The following is a 19808-nucleotide window of genomic DNA, read 5'->3' on the forward strand; positions in this document are numbered from 1 at the left end:
TAATTTGGAAGTGAGATTTTCTTCGCACACATACAAACATAATCAATGAAGTAATAGTATATATCTTCGGTCAGAAACAAATACACTCTAAAAAGCTTAGAAATACACAGTACCCCTACTTAGGTCCTACACGCTATGCCCTAATCTGCATAAGCAGGATAAGAACAAAAAGAGAGCGGGGCCAGGCCATGCCATTTGCAGAAGCTCTCACACACATCCGAACAGAGCTGATGCTCCAAGCATCCAAACGCTCAGGTCCCCAGGGATCTTCCATTTGGCTCACTCCAGCAGCTGCCAGGTCGCCATCGTGGCGCGAGCGACTAGCTCCAAATCAGGGCGCTGAACATCCTGCGATACCTCCTGCCACTGCCAGGCAAGACAAGGCCTGCTAAGCTCCTGCCAGCCAAGGAGGCGAACTTAACATTAGGAAAATGATCAGCAACAAAAAATTATGCTTACATCTGAGCTGACGCAGCCAAGCCGATGCGTACGACCGAGCTGATGCACCAAGTGTCCTAGTCATCCTCTGATGTGGACACCTGCAAAAAAAAAAAAACAGCTCCTCGCATTAAAATTACCGGCAGAGGTTGCCCCTAGGCCAGCCGCTGTCAAGGAAGAGGGGTTTTATTCGGCCGTCGCTTTCCCGGCGAAGAAGATCTGGTTTCACAATGTTGAATCAGTTTGGGTTTGCAGGACAAAGACAGCCATTAATTAAGGGTGCACTCCAAACATCATTCAGGCACTTTCTACTGGTGGCACTGGCACTGAAACGGATCGGTAAATAAATTATTTCACCACCATGGCGAGTGCAATGAAAGCTCTGGGGATTTTGTTACTGCGTAATTCTCAAATGTTTACTCAGTCTATGTATTATTTAGACAGCTGCATGTACTTGAGAGTAAAAAACAGAGAAAAACTTGAGAAGCAATAGAACAAGAGGATAGTGAACAAAGAAAAAGATAGACAGGTTCCTTCAAACAGCTTTTGTGTTTGAAGTTGAAATCTAATGTTAAAAATCCAGCAAAAACAAAAAATCATGGTGAGTTACTGACTCAAATGGGAAAAGGTCATCTGTGAAGGAGTGCACTTCGAAGGGTGAGCGAATAGGATATGTAGCTCTTGTAGACAGTTCTGTTATCCTACTCGTCTCTAGGTTGGCATCGCACCTTGTTGACACATTTATCTGTGTCATTTTCCTTTTTTTACCCAACTGTCAACCACATCTAACTTTATGGTTGCTCTTGTGAATGGACTTACCTGCGAACTAACAAGACAATGACACTATAAAAGCAGAAGTTCACTCAGCAGCTAGAGCAATAGACACACGGCGCTAGTTAATTACCTGGTAGGCATAGCATGGGAGAAACAAATAATGCAAGAGCTGATGGTGGAGTCAAGGGTGGAGAAGAGGAAGAGAAAGGCAGGAAGAAGATGACCAAGGGTGGTAAGGCGTCGTTCCATGACCTGTTCAAGAACGCGGACGCCACTGATGTGGTGCTGATGCTGGTTGGCACAGTCGCCGCGCTTGCGAGCGGCATGTCACAGGTGGTCATGTCGATCATCTTCGGGCGGATGGTAGATGCCTTTGGAGGTGCCACCCGGGGCACCATCCTTCCCCGAGTTGACAAGGTACCCTTTTGCTTCTGTATGAATCTGCAAGCATGCAACGCCACTGAAACTTGTTACATGTTTGCTGATAAGAACTTGCTTACAGGACACAGATATGAAATTACACATTAACCTGATAAGAGATTCTTGATTTTTCATGCCCTCAATTTACAAATACACACATCATGTTCTTTTATTTGAATATATCAGAAGAATATGGATCTTGTAATATGGCTGTCATATTTCTTTCAGGTGGTTCTAGAGTTTGTCTACTTAGCAATTGGAACATGGCCTGCTTGTTTTCTCCGTAAGTATGACCTACACATATGATCTTTACGGTATCTTCGCGTGGCCTTTGCCATTATTTATGTATTTCCCAGAAACAAGTAGATCCTATTGAATGCTACTATTCATCAAGCCACCAACCACCCAAGCTATGATACTCAATTACCATAAGAGTCAGAGGTTTCTCAATAACAAAATTTGTTGCAGAGACACTTCAGTACCATGACATATTATTTATGTACTCCAAATATGTATGATGTTGTACGTTGTCATACTTGATCGTGTAAATATAGCATACGAGTATGTCTTTGATAGTTCAACTCTGTATAATTTGAGTATGTTAATACCTATGAATATAATATGCTCAAAATCAAGTGTTTTGAGAATCATAATACCTAGGAATACCACAGGCGCATACTCAATATCAGATCGCCCATCGATGCTTCTACTGCATCATGAGTTTCATTTAATATCCACTGAAATCATTCTTTCAATAATAATACATATGCTTACCAGAGATATCATGCTGGACCGTGACTGGGGAGAGGCAGGCAGCTCGCTTTCGATCTTTGTATCTCAAGTCGGTTTTGAGACAAGACATGGCATTCTTTGATACAGAAATCAAAGGTGGACAGGTAGTGTTCGGTACATCTGCTGACACAATACTAATTCAAGATGCGATTGGTGAGAAGGTACAAAGAATGCAGCTTCTTCTTTTCCTTTACCTGCTACAAAAGAAGAATATGTTGCTTAGTTACTACCCCAGTGATGCTTTAACTTCTATTAGAATATATCTATTGTTTTTGGTGTTTGGTGGATGATCACCGAAAGCCAATAAACATGACGATAATTATACTTGTAGTAAGACCTTGATATAATTCAGCATTAACAGTTTGCATTAAGTCATAATCTTATTTAGTTCTTGTTTTACATTTTCCCATTCCTTTTCTCTAGGTAGGGAAGTTTCTACAGCTTCTTACCACTTTCATTGGTGGGTTCACGGTGGCATTTATCAAAGGCTGGCTCCTAACCCTTGTAATGCTTTCTACTATACCACCACTAATCGTTGCAGCTGCAATCGTCTCAAAGATGCTTTCCAAAGTATCTAGCGAGGGCCTAGCATCATACATCGATGCAGGAAATATTGTAGAACAGACAATTGGATCCATAAGAACGGTAGGCCCTTTGTTGATGACGTAATCATGAACGACAAGTCCTTAGCTAACCAGTATTCATACTGTAACAGGTGGTTTCATTCAATGGCGAAAAGAAAGCAATGGACCAGTACAACAATCTCATAAAGAAGGCATACAAGGGTACGATCAAGGAAGGGGCTATTCAAGGTTTTGGCCTGGGTTTCCTTTCTTTGGTCTATTTCTCCAGCTTTGGACTAATTGTATGGTATGGCAGTAAGTTAACCCTTGACAGAGGATATAGTGGAGCAGATGTCATGAACATATTGTTTGCTGTCCTTGTAGGAGCAAGGTTAGTAATGACACAAAAATATCTGCACCCCAGCTACTAACCAAGTTCCACTAATATAGATCAACATGCTATAGTGCTTCACAACAAATTGCTAAATACTTCCATAAATCAAACCTTAAGATGAAATATGTGTCCTAACTTTGCAAATCTTCAATTGTTTGGGTTAGAGCATTGGGTGATGCAACCCCCTGCATTGCTTCCTTTGACGAAGGAAGAGTTGCCGCATACAGATTGTTTACAACAATCAACAGGAAACCAGAGATTGACTATGATGATACTACTGGTGTTGTGTTAGAAGACATCAAAGGTGATGTAGAGCTGAGGGATGTGTCTTTCAGTTACCCAAGCAGGCCAGAGCAACTAATATTTGATGGATTTTCAATGCATGTATCAAGCGGCACAACAATGGCCATAGTTGGGGAGAGTGGGAGTGGCAAAACAACAGTCATTAATTTAGTTGAGAGATTTTATGATCCACAGGCTGGCGAAGTGTTGATCGATGGAATGAACATCAAAAGTTTCAAGCTAGAATGGATGAGAGGGAAGATTGGCCTTGTTAACCAGGAACCAGTACTCTTCATGACATCTATAAAGGAGAACATAGCCTACGGAAAAGAGGATGCAACATTGGAGGAGATCAAGAAAGCAGCCGAGCTTGCAAACGCGGCAAGATTCATTGAAAATTTGCCTAATGTACTTACATAAACACAATCTGTTCAACAATAGCCCGGGCCCACGTATATAAACATAAACCTAATGATGTCTACATATGTTTTCAGGGTTATGATACAGCAGTTGGACAACGTGGTGCCCAGCTTTCAGGGGGGCAGAAGCAAAGGATTGCGGTTGCGAGAGCCATCCTAAAAAATCCGAAAATCCTTTTGCTCGACGAAGCGACTAGTGCATTGGATTTAGAGTCTGAGAGGGTTGTCCAAGAAGCACTAAGCAACATCATGGTTGGGAGAACCACGATTGTCGTGGCACATCGTTTGAGCACTGTTAGAAATGCCCACTGCATATCAGTTGTTTCTGGAGGAAAAATAGTCGAACAAGGTTAGTATCTCCCCTGCTCGATCTTTACTTTGGTTCTGTACCGAAACAGATAAACTAATTTGAAATGATCCACTCAGGACATCATGATAAATTGGTAAAGGATCCTGACGGAGCATACTCTCAACTTATTCGGATACAAGAGACACACCAAGAAACTTGCGAGCAGTTAAATGCTGGATTATCAAGCCCGTTATCTAAAAGAAATCAAGCACAATCAATTAGTACAAGTTCAGCTGGGAGCAGCCATCATTCTGTAATTCCCCCTGTCAACTTGCCTGGCCCTACTGCATTACTTGATTATGATGGTGCAGATGGTGAGAAAGCAAGCGAGAAAACAGATGTCAAGGTTTCCAAGAAGGCCCCAATGGGACGCTTAATTAGCCTAAACAGACCAGAGACGGCATTTCTTCTATTTGGTTCTCTTGCGGCAGCAATTGATGGAACTGTCTACCCAATGATGGGTTTGGTAATGGCTAGTGCTGCTAAAACATTCTATGAATTACCAGCAGACAAGCGACAGGAAGATTCTATCTTTTGGGGATTGCTGTGTATTGGGCTGGGTGCAATGGGTATGATATCAAAGCTAGCAAATAGCCTTCTATTTGCAATAGCTGGTGGGAAACTTATAGAACGCATTCGCGCTTTCACATTTAAAAACATAGTGTACCAAGATGCTGCTTGGTTTGATCATCCTGCAAATTCTAGGTGAGATATCTTAATTTATTCTCAAAATGGAACAATGAAGATACTAACAATCCCTTTCATCTCTTATTAGTGGAGCACTTGGTGGAAGGTTATGTGTTGATGCCCTTAATGTGAGACGCCTTGTAGGGGGTAACTTGGCCTTAATAATCCAATGTACTGCAACACTTATTTGTGGAATAGTAATAGCTATGATTGCAGACTGGAAGCTTTCGTTGGTCATCTTAATTGTAGTTCCTTTAATGGGTCTCCAGGCTTATGCTCAAGTGAAGTTCCTACAAGGGTTTAGTCAAGATGCTAAGGTGAGCCATGAATTAGCACTATTCTATGAAAAAGTTCTTTAGTCTTATTTTTGCCTCTTTTTTCCATTTCTAAAGTACAACATCTTGAAAGGTAGACTCGATACACACCTCATGCTGACAAAAGGTGGATAACTTAGAACAGCTGATTAACAGTTGTCTCTGTGCTACTATGATGTCAACAGTGCTTTCTTTCTTATTAACATTGCTATATTGGTGACACTTGTAATATATTTTCCCCATCATTTCTGAATATGTGATAACAGACCATGTACGAAGAAGCAAGTCAAGTGGCAACTGACGCAGTTGGTAACATGAGAACAGTGGCCTCTTTTTGTGCCGAGAAGAGAGTGGTGACAAAATACAATCAGAAATGCCAAGCTTCTAAAAACCAAGGAATTCGAACAGGAATAGTTGGAGGCATTGGTTTTGGTTTCTCATATACGATGCTATATGTCACGTCTGCTCTATGTTACTATGTTGGTGCGAAGTTTATTAGTCAAGGCAACTCCGATTTTGGCGGCGTCTTCAAGGTAACCACTAGGAATCATTTCAATACAACAAAACATTCTATCCAGATATCCTACTATGATATTTACTTCAAATTATTATAATGCAGGCTTACTTTGCTCTGGTTTTGGCCATGATTGGAGCATCACAAACTAGTGCTATGGCTTCTGATTCAGCCAAGGCAAATGATTCTGCAACTTCCATATTCAAAATCTTAGATAGAAAATCCCAAATCGATTCCAGCAGCGAAGAGGGTTCTACCATGGAGCTTGTCAAGGGTGACATTGATTTTATGCATATCAGCTTCAAATACCCATCCCGTCCAGATGTTCAAATATTCAGCGATTTCACCTTGAACATTCCCTCTAGAAAGGTCTTATTCAAAACCAGAAGTTATTTTTTCATTTTCTCACTGTTATTCTGAGAGGGTTCAATTTACTATTCTTCAGTAAAAAAAATCCCAGGAATTTACTTAGAAACATGTTTGTTGCAGACTGTTGCGCTTGTTGGTCAAAGTGGCAGCGGCAAATCTACAGTAATTGCTTTACTAGAGCGTTTCTATGATCCAGATTCTGGTGCGATCTTATTGGATGGAGTGGAAATCAAAAACCTAAAGCTGAGTTGGTTGAGGGACCAGATGGGATTGGTAAGCCAAGAACCAGTCCTTTTCAACGACACAATACGAGCCAACATAGCGTATGGAAAGCATGAAGAGGTAACCGAGGAAGAGATTGCTGCAGCTGCTAAAGCAGCCAATGCCCATGAGTTCATATCGAGCATGCCACAGGGGTACAACACGTCAGTTGGAGAGAGAGGGACCCAACTGTCCGGTGGGCAGAAACAGCGCATAGCTATTGCAAGGGCTATTCTGAAGGACCCACGGATACTGCTTCTGGATGAGGCAACAAGTGCGTTAGATGCAGAGTCAGAGAGCGCCGTTCAAGACGCATTGGACCGCGTGATGCTTGGGAGGACAACTGTCACCGTGGCACACCGCCTCTCGACGATCCAGGGGGCTGATATAATTGCAGTTCTGAAGGACGGCGCAATCGTGGAGAAAGGAACGCATGAGACCCTGATGGGCATCGCGGGCGGGGCATATGCTTCGCTTCTAGAACTTCGCCCCAATGCAACATAATATGGTGATTCGACAATGCATCGATTTGAGCTACCGAATTGTACTAGTACTGGTAGTACAGTTGGCTTAGGCAATTTAGTCTGTTAGATATACTACTGCTGGAAATGCAGGCGCTTATCGAAATATATAAGAAATGGGGGGTGGGGGCTAAAGCCAAGGGGATTCGCAGGAGATGGTGGTGGGTACCTTGTGAGGAGGCTACTGGTGGCCGTCTCAGGGGATCCTCGTCGACGCTGAGACAGCAACAGGCGCAGCCATCACCGAACGAATCTGCTCTGCCGGCGGGCCAGACTGCGTGCGGCGCTTGGCTCCGGCTGGTCCCGCCGTTCGCGGCGCAACCGCGTGCAGCGCCGGCGACCTCCTCGCCGGCGAACGCGAACCGGAGGACCGAGGCCTCCGCCGCTGCGAGGGAGCATGCGCCGGGCAGGGGACAGGCGGACGCCGGCGGCAGGGGAGGGATATTCGGCCCGCGAGAGAGGATGGGCTGGACTAGGTGGTGAAATGGAAGGGCTCGGCCCATCTAGACCGGGGCGGTTTATTTGCCGCTTCCTATTTCGCGTTTAAGGCATCAAATACAGCGGGCAACTAATTAAGGAGTGCGGGTTCCCCTCTCGTTAGGGTTTATGTTCCTCTCGTCGCCGCCGGCGCTGTGGAGAAAATCTTCCTTCCCTCCATCGTTCTCTGGTTCCTTTGGCTGGGACGGATCCAAGGGTAGCTCGTGCTACTCCCCGGCCCTGACTAGGTTTCAGATTGTGGGGGTTTTCTAGGGTTTCCTCGTTCAACTAGTCCTCTCTTCTGGGGGCTGGTAGATCGATCTGCCCTATCGTAAGGATGGCAGCACGCGGCGGGTCTTCGGCATTCGGCAACAAAGGGAAGGGGAAGATCGAGGATCTCATGAAAGAACTTGACCTGAAGGAGGATGATCTTGATGATGTGGTGTTTGAGGAGGAGGATGCCCCGTCAGAAAAGAACCTCGGGTGGATGATCTTGGTGCGGGTTCACATGGACAAAGACTTCAGCAACTACTGGTTCTTCCGTCAGATGAGGGCATCGTGGGATCTAGCAAGACCAGTCAAGATCAAGACTCTGGAGGAGAACCTCTTCATCATGCAGTTCGACTGTTTGGGGGACTGGGAGAAGGTTACTCAGGGGGGGTCGTGGCACTTCAAGGGCAACCCAGTGATCATCGTCGTCTATGATGGCTACACCAAGCCAACTTCAATTGATCTGTTCACTTTTGACATTTGGGCACGCATCATCGATCTCCCAATTGCGTACCATGGAAAGGTTAAGGCACTGGCTGCTAGGTTGGGAGAGTTTGTGGAGGCCGAGCCCGCCTCCTTTGACTTTGAAGGAAATTTTTACAGGGTGCGAGTGCGCCTAGATGTTCACAAACCGCTAAAGAAAGCAACGTCCATAGTCCGTGCGGCAGAGCGCGAGATCTTTGCGGTGAAATATGAGCGCCTCCCAAATTGGTGTCAGGTATGTGGTATGATGGGGCATGAGTTCAAGGAACATGGGGATGGAGTGCACCCCCCAGCTTTGATGTACAAGAACCTGAGCACCGGCAGCTACAGCTTGGGCCACTAGGAGGCGCAACTACTCTCAGAGATCAAAAAAGGGGCAGAGCTCAGGAAAAGGGGATGCGGATGAGGTTGATGCATACGAGGATGATGATTCTGAGATGGAGGTGACCGATCCTAGTCGAAAGCGCTCTTCTGAGGAAATAATTGGGAACCAAAACCCGACGACTACGACAAGCCTGGAGTTGGTCCCTGTTGACAAGAACAAGGGCGCGCCAGTAGTTCCCCTTAGCCCTCCCCCCAAGCAGGACCCAAAGAGGTCTAAAACGGTGATGGGACTAGAGAAGAACGGTAATGGAGTGCTGAAGAGGACCCCTAGCAGTCACAAACCCAATGATGCAAGATCGGCGGCCTCCCCGGCGGAGGACCGCCGGGCACAATGAGTATCTTGTGCTGGAACTGTCGCGGGATTGGCAACGCCCCGACAGTTCAAGAGCTACGCGAACTCGCGACAAAGTTTGCCCCTAAAGTACTTTGTATAGTTGAAACTCAGATCGATAGAGTTAGAGCAGAAAGCCTAACAAGTACTTTAGGTTATGATAATTCATTTGCTGTTGACTCCTCTGGTAGGAGTGGAGGTTTGGCTATCTTTTGGAACAACGAAATAAGAGTTGAGAATTTGGGTTATTCAAAGTATCACATAGACATCAGGGTGAGTGATCTTGGGGGTGACCTTTGGAGACTTTCATGTTTCTATGGGGAGGCACAAACGCACATGCGTTATCACACTTGGGATACAATGAAAAACTTGTCAACCCTGCATGACATACCTTGGTTATGTTTGGGAGACTTTAATGAGGTCCTTCGACATGATGAGCATGACGGAATTGGAGCTAGAAGCCAGTCACAAATACAAGGATTTAGAGATGTCGTTGATGTGTGTGGATTGTTGTATCTTGGATTTAAAGGAAACAAATGGACGTGCGAGAAAAGGTTACGGGTGGGACGTACACTCGTGTTCGGTTAGACAGGGCGCTGGGATCGGTAAGCTAGTGTGATCAATTCCCTAATGCCGCAGTCCAGCACCTTACAACAGCCACGTCTGACCATACACCAATCCTTTTGCATCTGGCTCCGGCTAGTACAGAGAAGAAGGCAAAGATCTTCAGATATGAAACTATGTGGGACACACATTCAGAGCTAAAACCCACGATCCGCGTTGCATCGGAGCCGAACAACCATAATATGATGGCCAGCAGCGTCTGCGCTAAGCTTGTTGCACTCGCGAACAATTTAGGCGACTGGTCCAAGGCAACCTTTGAAAGCATCCGGGGGGGATCAGAAGTTTGAAAAATGAACTCGAAAGGATGCGGAGTGATGTGTTGAGGACTGGGCCGTCAAGTGCTGAGATTAAAATCAATGATCGTTTGATCGAGTTATATATGCGTGAGGAACTAATGTGGCGGCAACGCTCCCGAGTGGAATGGCTCTCGGCTGGGGACAAAAACACGCATTTTTTCCATCTGCGTGCATCTTTGAGGAGGAGGAAGAACCTGATCAAGGCATTACAAAAGACAGACGTCCATCTTATAGATGATCTTACTGAAATGCAACAACTAGCTCTGGACTTTTACAAAAATTTGTACACATCTGAGGGAGTGCAAGGGGTAGTCGAGGTGCTTGAGCATGTCCCAACCAAGGTTACCCCAGCCATGAATGATATTCTGTTGGCACCATACGAAGAAAAGGAGGTAAAAACGACACTTTTTCAGATGTTCCCCACAAAGGCGCCGGGACCAGATGGTTTCCCCGCACACTTTTTTCAGAGGCACTGGGATATTTGTGGGGAGACGGTGACCAAGGCAGTTTTGAGCATAGTCCGTGGGGAAGAAAGCCCCGAGTGCTTGAATGACACAATGTTGGTGCTTATCCCAAAGGTACCTAACCCTACTCTATTGTCACAATTCCGTCCTATCAGTTTGTGTAATGTCTTCTACAAGATTGCATCCAAGGTGCTGGCAAATCATCTCAAGGTGATTCTACCTGATATCATATCTGCTGAACAGTCCGCTTTTGTTCCTGGTAGACTCATCACAGATAACATTATCTCAGCATATGAGTGCCTTCATTTCATGAAGAGGAATAGGTCAAAGAATAACACTTTTTTTTGCACTGAAATTGGATATGATGAAAGCTTACGATAGAGTTGAATGGGATTATCTCAAGTCTGTTATGAAAAAACTGGGCTTTGCTGCACCATGGATAACTATTATAATGAATATGGTGAGCTCGGTTTCTTTCTCGGTAATGTTTAATGGAGTAAAATCAGAGGAGTTCAAACCCACACGGGGTATTCAACAGGTAGATCCAATCTCTCCATGCCTCTTCTTGTTGGCAGCAGAGGGCCTTTCGTGCCTCTTATATTCCCAGAATCAGTCATCCCAGCTCGACGGCATTAAGGTGGCACCATCGGCTCCACCAGTAAGCCATCTTTTATTCGCAGATGACAGCCTGCTATTTTTCAGAGCGAGCGTTGATGGAGCAGAAGCAGTACCAAACCTATTGGATACATATTGTTTGGCATCAGGCCAAAGAATTAATAGAGAGAAGTCTTCTATCTTTTTTAGCAAGAGAACTCCGGAGATAGTTCATGATGCTGTTAAGGGTTTCTTGCATGTCCCTAATGAATCGTTGAGTGAAAAGTATTTGGGTATGCCAACAGACGTGGGGCACTCAAAGAAGGGCACTTTTAAATATTTGAGCGATCGCGTTTGGGACAAAGTAAAAGGCTGGATGAGTAAATGCCTATCATCGGGAGGCAAGGAGGTTCTGATCAAATCGGTTGCCCAGGCAATCCTGATTTTTTCTATGGTTTGCTTTAAGTTACCAAGAGGATTGTGTGATCACATCAAATCCGTCATAAGGAAGTTTTGGTGGGGCTGCAGACAAGGGGAACGAAAACCTTCTTGGGTCTCATGGGATGTCATGACCCGCCCTAAGTACTTAGGAGGGCTTGGTTTCAGGGACTTGGAGCTTTTTAACTTGGCACTATTGGCAAGGCAAGCATGGAGGATCTTACAGGAACCATCGTCTTTGAGTGCTAGAATTCTCAAAGCATCATGCTTTCCGGATACATCTCTCCTAGATGTTGAGTTGGGGTCACGCCCTTCACAGATTTGGCGAGCGATCATTGAGGACCGATACGTACTCAAGCAGGGCTTGATAAGGCGAATTGGCAATGTCCAGACGACAAGCATTTGGGCAGACAATTGGATATCGAAAGAGACTACTCCAAGACCCATAACCTCACTTGTGACAAATCCCCCGATGAAGGTCTCGGAGCTCTCACACCATCGGCTAGCGAATGGAGGTGGGACTGATTCGATCGGTGTTTCTCCGATTTGATGTTGACGCAATCCTCAAGATCCCGGTTTGCACGAGTAACACGAAAGATTTTTGGGCATGGTATCCCGATCCCAAAGGGAGGTTTTCAGTTAGTTTAGCATACAAGTTCCTCGCGAAAACAAAGTTGCAGAGGGAGGAGTGGCTCGAGGGTAGATCCGGGTCCTCATACAACGACAGAGAGGAAAAAGCATGGACATCTCTATGGAAACTCTTGATCCCTTCAAAGATCAGGGTCTTCCTCTGGAGACTAGCGGGCCATTCTTTACCCACAACTGATGTGCTGCATAAACGGAACATGGTGAACCAGTCTACCTGCCCGCTTTGCGGCATAACCGATTCATGGAGACATGCACTTGTATCCTGTACCATGTCCAGATGTATCTGGGCCCTATTTGATGATAGTCTTGTTGCAAAGATGGCAGAAAATATGGAGCCAAGTGCTAAGAATAGGATGTTTGACCTATATGAAAACCTAGAGCATGCAAGTTTTACAAGAATGGCGGTAACTCTGTGGGCGGTCTGGTATGCTAGGCGCAAAGCTATCTATGAGGCAATTTTTTAGAGTCCACAGCAGACCATCCTCTTTGTTAACAGATTTCTGGAAGAACTAGAGCAGCTAGCGATGGCTAATGCAAGACCGGCTGTCGGTGTCAAAACCGGCGGATCTCGGGTAGGGGGTCCCAAGCAGTGCGTCTTAGGATCAATGGTAACGGGAGGCAAGGGACACAATGTTTACCCAGGTTCGGGCCCTCTCGATGGAGGTAAAACCCTACTCCTACTTGATTAATATTGATGATATGGGTAGTACAAGAGTTGATCTACCACGAGATCAGAGAGGCTAAACCCTAGAAGCTAGCCTATGGTACGATTGTTGTTCGTATATGTCTATCGACTAGCCTGGCCCCGGTTTATATAATGCACTAGAGGCCTAGGATAACAAGAGTCCTAGCCGAATACGCCGGTGGGGGAGGAGTCCTTATCTTGATCGCCAAGTCTTGTGGATTCTTCCTTGTATGCGGCAGCTGTCCGGACTGGCCCATGAGTATACGGCCATGGGGGTCCTCGGCCCAATCCAACTGATCGGGAGACGACGCGTTGAGTACCCCTAGTCCAGGACACCGTCAGTAGCCCCCTGAACCGGTCTTCAAGTTAGGGACGCTCCTTGATTCTTCCGAACTGTTCTTCATCTTCGGTTGCCGGTCTTGAAAACTGGTTCAACAAATCTTCTCATCTTCTATCTTGAGGATCGCCGAAATGCATTCGACGAGTTTACACGTCGGGTATCCGAGGAGCCCCTTTAAGTTTCCGGCCTTTATCAATGCCTTGTTATTTTTATGCCACACCTCGGATTCGGAGTTGTTCCCGGGAGGCAGTGTCCTCTTGCGTCCGAGCTCTAACGCCGGACTGCATTCAAGGTATCTCTTGCAGCCGAGCACCAATGCCGGACTGCTTCCCGGCTCTAACGCCGGAATGTATCCGAGCTCTAACACCGGACTATGTATCCGAGCTCCAACGCCAGACTGTATCCGAGGTGTCGTAAATCACCTTGGTTCAAAGAAGTTTGAAGGAGTTTAGCCGAGCTTAATGCCGGAAATGCCCTCTATGGAGCCAGCCACTAGCGCCCGAGCTTTATGCCGGACTGCTTCCGAGGTGGTGCACCTCCCCGAATGTGGGCCAATTTTTTTCAATATTTTTGATTGGTGCAATTTATTCTCTGCCGAGATACATAGCTAGTAGCCCTCAAGGTGGGTATCGGTCTAAAACCCGAGATGCACATGAAGGATGACATAAGACCGGTGATCCCTGTAGCCGCTGAGACTCAGGTTGATTTGAAAAATTGGTCTGAGGATCAAGTCCTAGCTCGGCATAATACTTTGGGACACAAAAAGCGGCGTGCTCAGTCCTCGAGACTCAGGTTGGGTGCGGCCGACCAACCTGAGGATCAAAATCTCCTCGGAAACTGTATTGCACTTAAATTTTTTTGCATAGAACAGGCAATGCAGTAGCCCCCGAGACACTGGTCGGGTGGCAACACCAGATCGGGGGATCAATGTGCCCCTTTAATATTTGTAAATAATAAGCCCGAAGCCCAGTAGCCCCCGAGCCTTAATGCGAGCACGGGAGGCCGAATTAAGGATCGATATCCATAGTAAAATCACAAATTATGTGTAATGACTCTATGTATCCAAGTACTTTATGTCATTAATGCTCGGATCCGCATTGTACAAAACTTTGTTGACCGACCATCGGCTTCCACCTCCTCGGCCAATAGCCGAGGAGTGTTTGTCCTACTTTATAAAGCCTTTATGAGGCCAAAGATTTACAACAAACAAGGCAATCTGGCCGTACGGTTTTATAAACAAAGGTACATGGAGAGAAATGTTATATTACTGTTTAACAGAAGAAATGTCTTCCAAAGAAAATAGTCCCGCTATCGGTTCCTTTCTTTGGGTTGTCATGCTAAGCATGATCATGAAACCTCAGCTCCAATGTAAGAGCAAAATATCGAGGATTTAGTTTGGGAGGCCAGTTAATAGCCCCCGGTAGTGTTCGGCGACAGTCGAGGTCAAGCCATAAACACTTCGGCCATTTTTATGAATGGCCCGTCGTTTAACGCCGTCATCGGATCGCTGACCAGTTTACGCTTATTGTGACAGTCAGTTTTCGGCTTTCTCCACTGAGGTGCTTAACCATGTGAGCTGGAAGCACAATCGCAGTGGTTCTCCCTTTGCACACCTAGCCGAACAAAGTGGAACATAGGAGGCAAGTGCAGGAGCCGGGCAACCCAACTATTGACCGAAGACACAATTCGAAACCGATGCATATATAGCAATATCCAAGAATGTTTTTGCCGAATCTCTAAAGGTGTTCGGCGTTGCACTGCGAGACTTGTGCTGAAAACACACAAATAGTTTAAAAGTGCCATGGGCTCGAAAAGCCAAAAAACTTATTCAAAAGGTTAATGTCCGAACTAGATCAAGTGTTCGGTGCCAATCTAAAAATTGGACTTTAGAAAAAAAAGGTGCTTCTGCCGTGCTTTAACATGACACATCCTATCTCAAAACTTCAAGCGAGCCAGCCTACGACTTCAACCTCCTATCTTGAAGGCGGAGTACTTCTTACTAGGCCAGTTTAGCAAACTAAACTCTAGCGGCTTTGAGAGAGAAATTAGGCTCTCCGGCTAGTGACCGCACACTTGTGTCGAAAAAAGGAGTGATAAATAATAATAAAAACTTTGCAACGACTAAGAAGAAAAACACTTGTCATAAAACGGCTCATATAAATTTAAGAGCCCCCAAGTGACTTGGGTAAAAGAATGATTGCATGTACCAAAGTACTTATATCATATCTATGTTCAACCGAACTTTAAACGCATCTTAACCGACCGTCGGCTTCTCCCTCTTCGGTCAAGGACCGAAAAGTGTTATGTACTCCATCTGTCAAGAATATCGACGGTGTTTCCAATAACCAGGCAATCAGGCCATAAGGCTGTAACAGACAAAGCGCGCTCAGGGAACTTATGCTATATTACTACGAAGTGTAAGAAGCATCTTCGAAGAAAATAGTACCCCCACCGATACCTTTCTTCGGTGCTCATTGTTATTATGAGACTTGTGCAATAGATTTTTTGTACTCATGAGTTCCGTTGTGTGCCGACCATGATTGAAAACAATAAGAGCGCTAGCATTCGGCTTCACCCAGTCTGAGGTCCGGCTTGGGTGACCCGATCGTGACAATCGCAGAGGTGCTCCCTTTACTCCCTAGCCGAACAATCAGGAGCGTAGGGGTAAGCACAGGAGCCAGGCAACCCAGCTTGCAAATCGCTTAAGTCAATATGGTGCATATTGTGGCGTAATACACGAACAAGGAACGAAGCTGTACAAGTATAACCATATGCAAGAGGAAAAAGCTTCATGAAGGAAGCCCTCAAGTAAACAGGGTATTTGAATTTGTGGGTCACAAACAAAGTTTGGACAAGGAAATTTTTACAAGAAACTTTTTTTCCAAAAAAGTATAATGCTTGGCCGAGCCGAACACAAGTTAAAATTTTAAAACATTGAGCATGAAGACAACTTAGCTCGTTAATGTGTTCGGTATTGATGACGCGGTCCAAGCTTGATGCGGGACAAGGTTCGATCCCCGAGCCAGTCCTAAGGTGGCGGAGCAAAGAGCTCGACACCCTGAAGTGGTGACATAGCACGGTCAATGCAGGACGGTAGGGTGATGCCGAAGTCCCCGACATGGGGTAATGAAGTGTTGACGAAGCCCCCCGTCCAGCCAAGGTGACGCCAAAGGATATAGTCCGGCTGGATCATTTTCCTGTGCACAAAAAATAGTGCAAACCGGAGATAATAGTAATAATAAAAAAATAAAAAAAATTCATTCCATAACAAATAATTTATGCAAAGTGAGTAATAAAAGAAATATGGCCTGGCACCGAAGTCAATGTCGATGCAGGGCGGCGGCGTGATGCGGTAAAGGCATGGCAAAGCCTGAATTCATAGGTCGGTTTGAGTTCCGGATGCGGCGTTCGCCGGACTATGTACGGAAACTGACTGAACCACCATGCGACCATCGTTAATGCGGCCACCATTTGATAGACCTGCGTACATATGACGGACAAACCAGAGTAATAATTCATTGCGAAAAATGAACCCTAACAAGCAAAAAAATACTAGGATTAATAGCACATGGCTTATTTGTTGTAGCAATCCGAAGAAAGGTGATTCCCAAAATTGGGACTCGATCCGCACACCTATCGCCTAATGGGCGATAAAGCAACGGCATGGCGATGCTAGCAAAGGTTGGCTCGCCGAGGCAAAGCCCTCGGTCCAGCTAACGTGACGGAGCTGGTCGGCCAGCGACGCCGAAGTCTCCGGAGTAGGTTGATGAAGAGATGATGAAGCCCCCGGTCCAGCGATGCAGGTCGTGACGTGGTAGATGTCGGCTTGATGAAATGACCGTGTGGCGATGCAGGTGTGCCTGCTCCGTGTAATCTGTGGGGCAGCGATGTTGGTGACGATTTATTCTTTGCGATGCCGAACTATTGTTCGGCTGGCCGAGATGATGATCCGAAGAAATTGAGCTCGGCTCAACAAAGCGACGACGTGTCTAACGCAGGTCGGCCGCCGTGGAGTGATGTTGTCAGACTGGTTTGACACCGGCGCGACGGTGAAGTTCGTATTGCAACAATACTTTTAATACTACTGGGATGTGTTTGGGAATAAAACACAACACCCCATACGAAAACTTCCTTCAAAAGGGATGTCCGAGATCCCGTTCATAAAGAAGATGAATTCAGGTCGGATTCGTTCTTGCGCAGAAAACAGATCCAAAAAGTGATGCACTAATCGGAAGTTTCCCGGAGTTTGGACGGTCGGATCAAGCTGAATTTTTGGCAGGTGGTAGATATGGGAATTCCGCAGCAAATCAACGTTGGATCCTCCAAAGGACATCCGAGCTAGATGCTGGATACCACGCCCTAAACTCGTCCGGATTCTCGTCCAGATTCAACAAGGCTCCGGTATATCGGAGATTGCCGGAGATTCCTCCATCGAAACTCGACGAAATTTTTGTAGGGTTGTTACTTAATTCCGCATAATTCCATCGAAGTAATCGTTTAAGCGACACTCGAGGAGGCGGTAGCGGCGGATACAAGTTTGCTGTCCAGAAAAATAGCACGGTCGCCTGAGGGCAATGTTGACGTTGAGCCCCCGAGCTCCATGGATGACTCCTCCATGATCTTGATAGAGATCGGAGTTGGTGTTGATGAAGACCTTCATCAGAACATGATGATCGGAGGTAGGGTGCAGTCCTCGGTCAAACCAAGGTGACCAGTCGAGCTGGTGACGAAGAAGCCGACGTCGCAGTTGACCTGCAGTCGAGCCATTGATCCTTTCGCCGATCAGACAGCGGAACTCTCAATGAAAGCACCAATGTCGGTGTCAAAACCGGCGGATCTCGGGTAGGGGTCCCAAGCAGTGCGTCTTAGGATCAATGGTAACAGGAGGCAAGGGACACAATGTTTACCCAGGTTCGGGCCCTCTCGATGGAGGTAAACCCCTACTCCTGCTTGATTAATATTGATGATATGGATAGTACAAGAGTTGATCTACCACGAGATCAGAGAGGCTAAACCCTAGAAGCTAGCCTATGGTATGATTGTTGTTCGTATATGTCTATCGACTAGCCTGGCCCCGGTTTATATAATGCACCAGAGGCCTAGGATAACAAGAGTCCTAGCCGAATATGCCGGTGGGGGAGGAGTCCTTATCTTGATCGCCAAGTCTTGTGGATTCTTCCTTGTATGCGGCAGCTGTCCGGACTGGCCATGAGTATACGGCCATGGGGGTCCTCGGCCCAATCCAACTGATCGGGAGACGACGTGTTGAGTACCCCCTAGTCCAGGACACCGTCACCGGCCACGCCTGCAACCATGGTGGCTCAGCCTAATCGCTGGCTACCACCACCGCCGGGTGCGACGAAGCTCAATGCTGATGGTGTAGTGGCAAGGCACAAACGAGGGGGGGGGCGTGTGACACCCCCGATTCAATCGTACAATAATGATGCACGCAAATGTGTACGGCCAAGATCAGGGACTCACGGGAAGATATCACAACACAACTCTAAAAGTAAAATAAGTCATACAAGCATCATATTACAAGCCAGGGGCCTCGAGGGCTCGAATACAAGTGCTCGAACATAAACGAGTCAACGGAAGCAACAACATCTGAGTACAGACATAAGTAAAACAAGCTTCCATAAGATGGCTAGCACAAACTGGGATACAGATCGAAAGAGGCGCAGGCCGCCTGCCTGGGATCCTCCTAACCTACTCCTAGTCATCGTCAGCGGCCTACATGTAGTAGTAGGCACCTCCAGTGCAGGAGTCGTCGTCGACGGTGACGTCTGTCTCCTGGGCTCGAATGTCTGGTTGTGGCATCCGAGAAGAATAGGAGAAAGGGGGAAAAGAGGGAACAAAGCAACCGTGAGTACTCATCCAAAGTACTCACAAGCAAGGATCTACAGTACATATGCATGGGTATATGTGTAAAGAGGCAATATCGATGGACTGAACTGTAGAATGCCAGAATAGGAGGGGGATAGCTAGTCCTATCAAAGACTACGCTTCTGGCAGCCTCCATCTTGCAGCATGTAGAAGAGAGTAGATTGAAGTCCACCAGGTATCATCGCATAGCATAATCCTACCCGGCGATCCTCCCCTCGTCGCCCTGTGGAAAAGCGATCACCGAGTTGTCTCTGGAACTTGTCTGGGTGTGTTTTATTAAGTATCCGGTTCTAGTTATCATACGGTCAAGGTACAACTCTGGGTCGTCCTTTTACCGAGGGACTCGGCTATTCGAATAGATAAACTTCCCTGTAGGGGTGCACCACATAACCTAGCACGCTCGATCCCTTTGACCGGACACACTTTCCTGGGTCATGCCCGGCCTCGGAAGATCAACACGTCGTCGCCCTACCTAGGCACAATAGAGAGGTCACCACGCCGGTCTAAATCCTATGCGTGCAGGGGTCTGGGCCCATCGCCCATTGCACACCTGCACGTTGCGAACGCGGCCGGTGAGCAGACCTAGCAACCTCCATTACAAAGGAAGTTGCGTTAGGCGGTCCAACCCAGCGTGCGCCGCTCAGTCGCTGACGTCAAGAAGGCTTCGACTGATACCACGACGCCGAGTGCCCATAATTGTTCCCGTGTAGTTGGTTAGTCCGTATAGGCCAGTGTCCAGACTCAGATCAAATACCAAGATCTCATTAAGCGTGTTGTTTTGAAGTAACCAC

The 19808-nt window shown here is 46.4% G+C and overlaps 1 protein-coding gene and 1 long non-coding RNA gene across 4 annotated transcripts; one reads left to right on the forward strand and one right to left on the reverse strand.

Moving 5' to 3' along the window:
• On the reverse strand, positions 1 to 7594 carry LOC123143378 (uncharacterized). Of its 3 annotated transcripts, XR_006470827.1 has the most exons (6): positions 7267 to 7594; positions 2407 to 2618; positions 2289 to 2341; positions 1465 to 1653; positions 460 to 539; positions 1 to 396 (listed from the first exon to the last, which is right to left on the reverse strand). It is a non-coding gene; the product is annotated as an uncharacterized lncRNA (long non-coding RNA). The 3 variants fall into 3 exon arrangements; XR_006470823.1 differs by lacking the exon at positions 2289 to 2341; XR_006470825.1 differs by lacking the exon at positions 2289 to 2341 and having other exon boundaries at positions 2407 to 2621.
• LOC123143369 (ABC transporter B family member 5) lies at positions 1340 to 7203 on the forward strand. The gene is made up of 12 exons (XM_044562289.1): positions 1340 to 1629; positions 1861 to 1915; positions 2410 to 2585; positions 2848 to 3069; positions 3140 to 3378; positions 3546 to 4071; positions 4158 to 4431; positions 4509 to 5136; positions 5207 to 5435; positions 5699 to 5965; positions 6052 to 6315; positions 6436 to 7203. Exons 1-12 carry the CDS (start codon positions 1357 to 1359, stop codon positions 7078 to 7080), a joined length of 3798 nt encoding a protein of 1265 aa, XP_044418224.1. The 5' UTR covers positions 1340 to 1356; the 3' UTR covers positions 7081 to 7203.
• Positions 7595 to 19808: the final 12214 nt, after the last annotated feature.

The sequence above is a fragment of the Triticum aestivum genome, chromosome 1B, assembly GCF_018294505.1.
Source record: "Triticum aestivum cultivar Chinese Spring chromosome 1B, IWGSC CS RefSeq v2.1, whole genome shotgun sequence".
Taxonomy (NCBI): Eukaryota; Viridiplantae; Streptophyta; class Magnoliopsida; order Poales; family Poaceae; genus Triticum; species Triticum aestivum.

What these genes read in the sequence shown, in the direction of transcription:
- LOC123143369 (XM_044562289.1), top strand. Translation starts at nt 1,357, where the DNA reads ATGGGAGAAACAAATAATGCAAGAGCTGATGGTGGAGTCAAGGGTGGA. An exon ending in GGTTTAGTCAAGATGCTAAG is followed by an intron (nt 5,436 to 5,698) that starts GTGAGCCATGAA and finishes ATGTGATAACAG; the next exon opens with ACCATGTACGAAGAAGCAAG. An exon ending in ATTTTGGCGGCGTCTTCAAG is followed by an intron (nt 5,966 to 6,051) that starts GTAACCACTAGG and finishes ATTATAATGCAG; the next exon opens with GCTTACTTTGCTCTGGTTTT.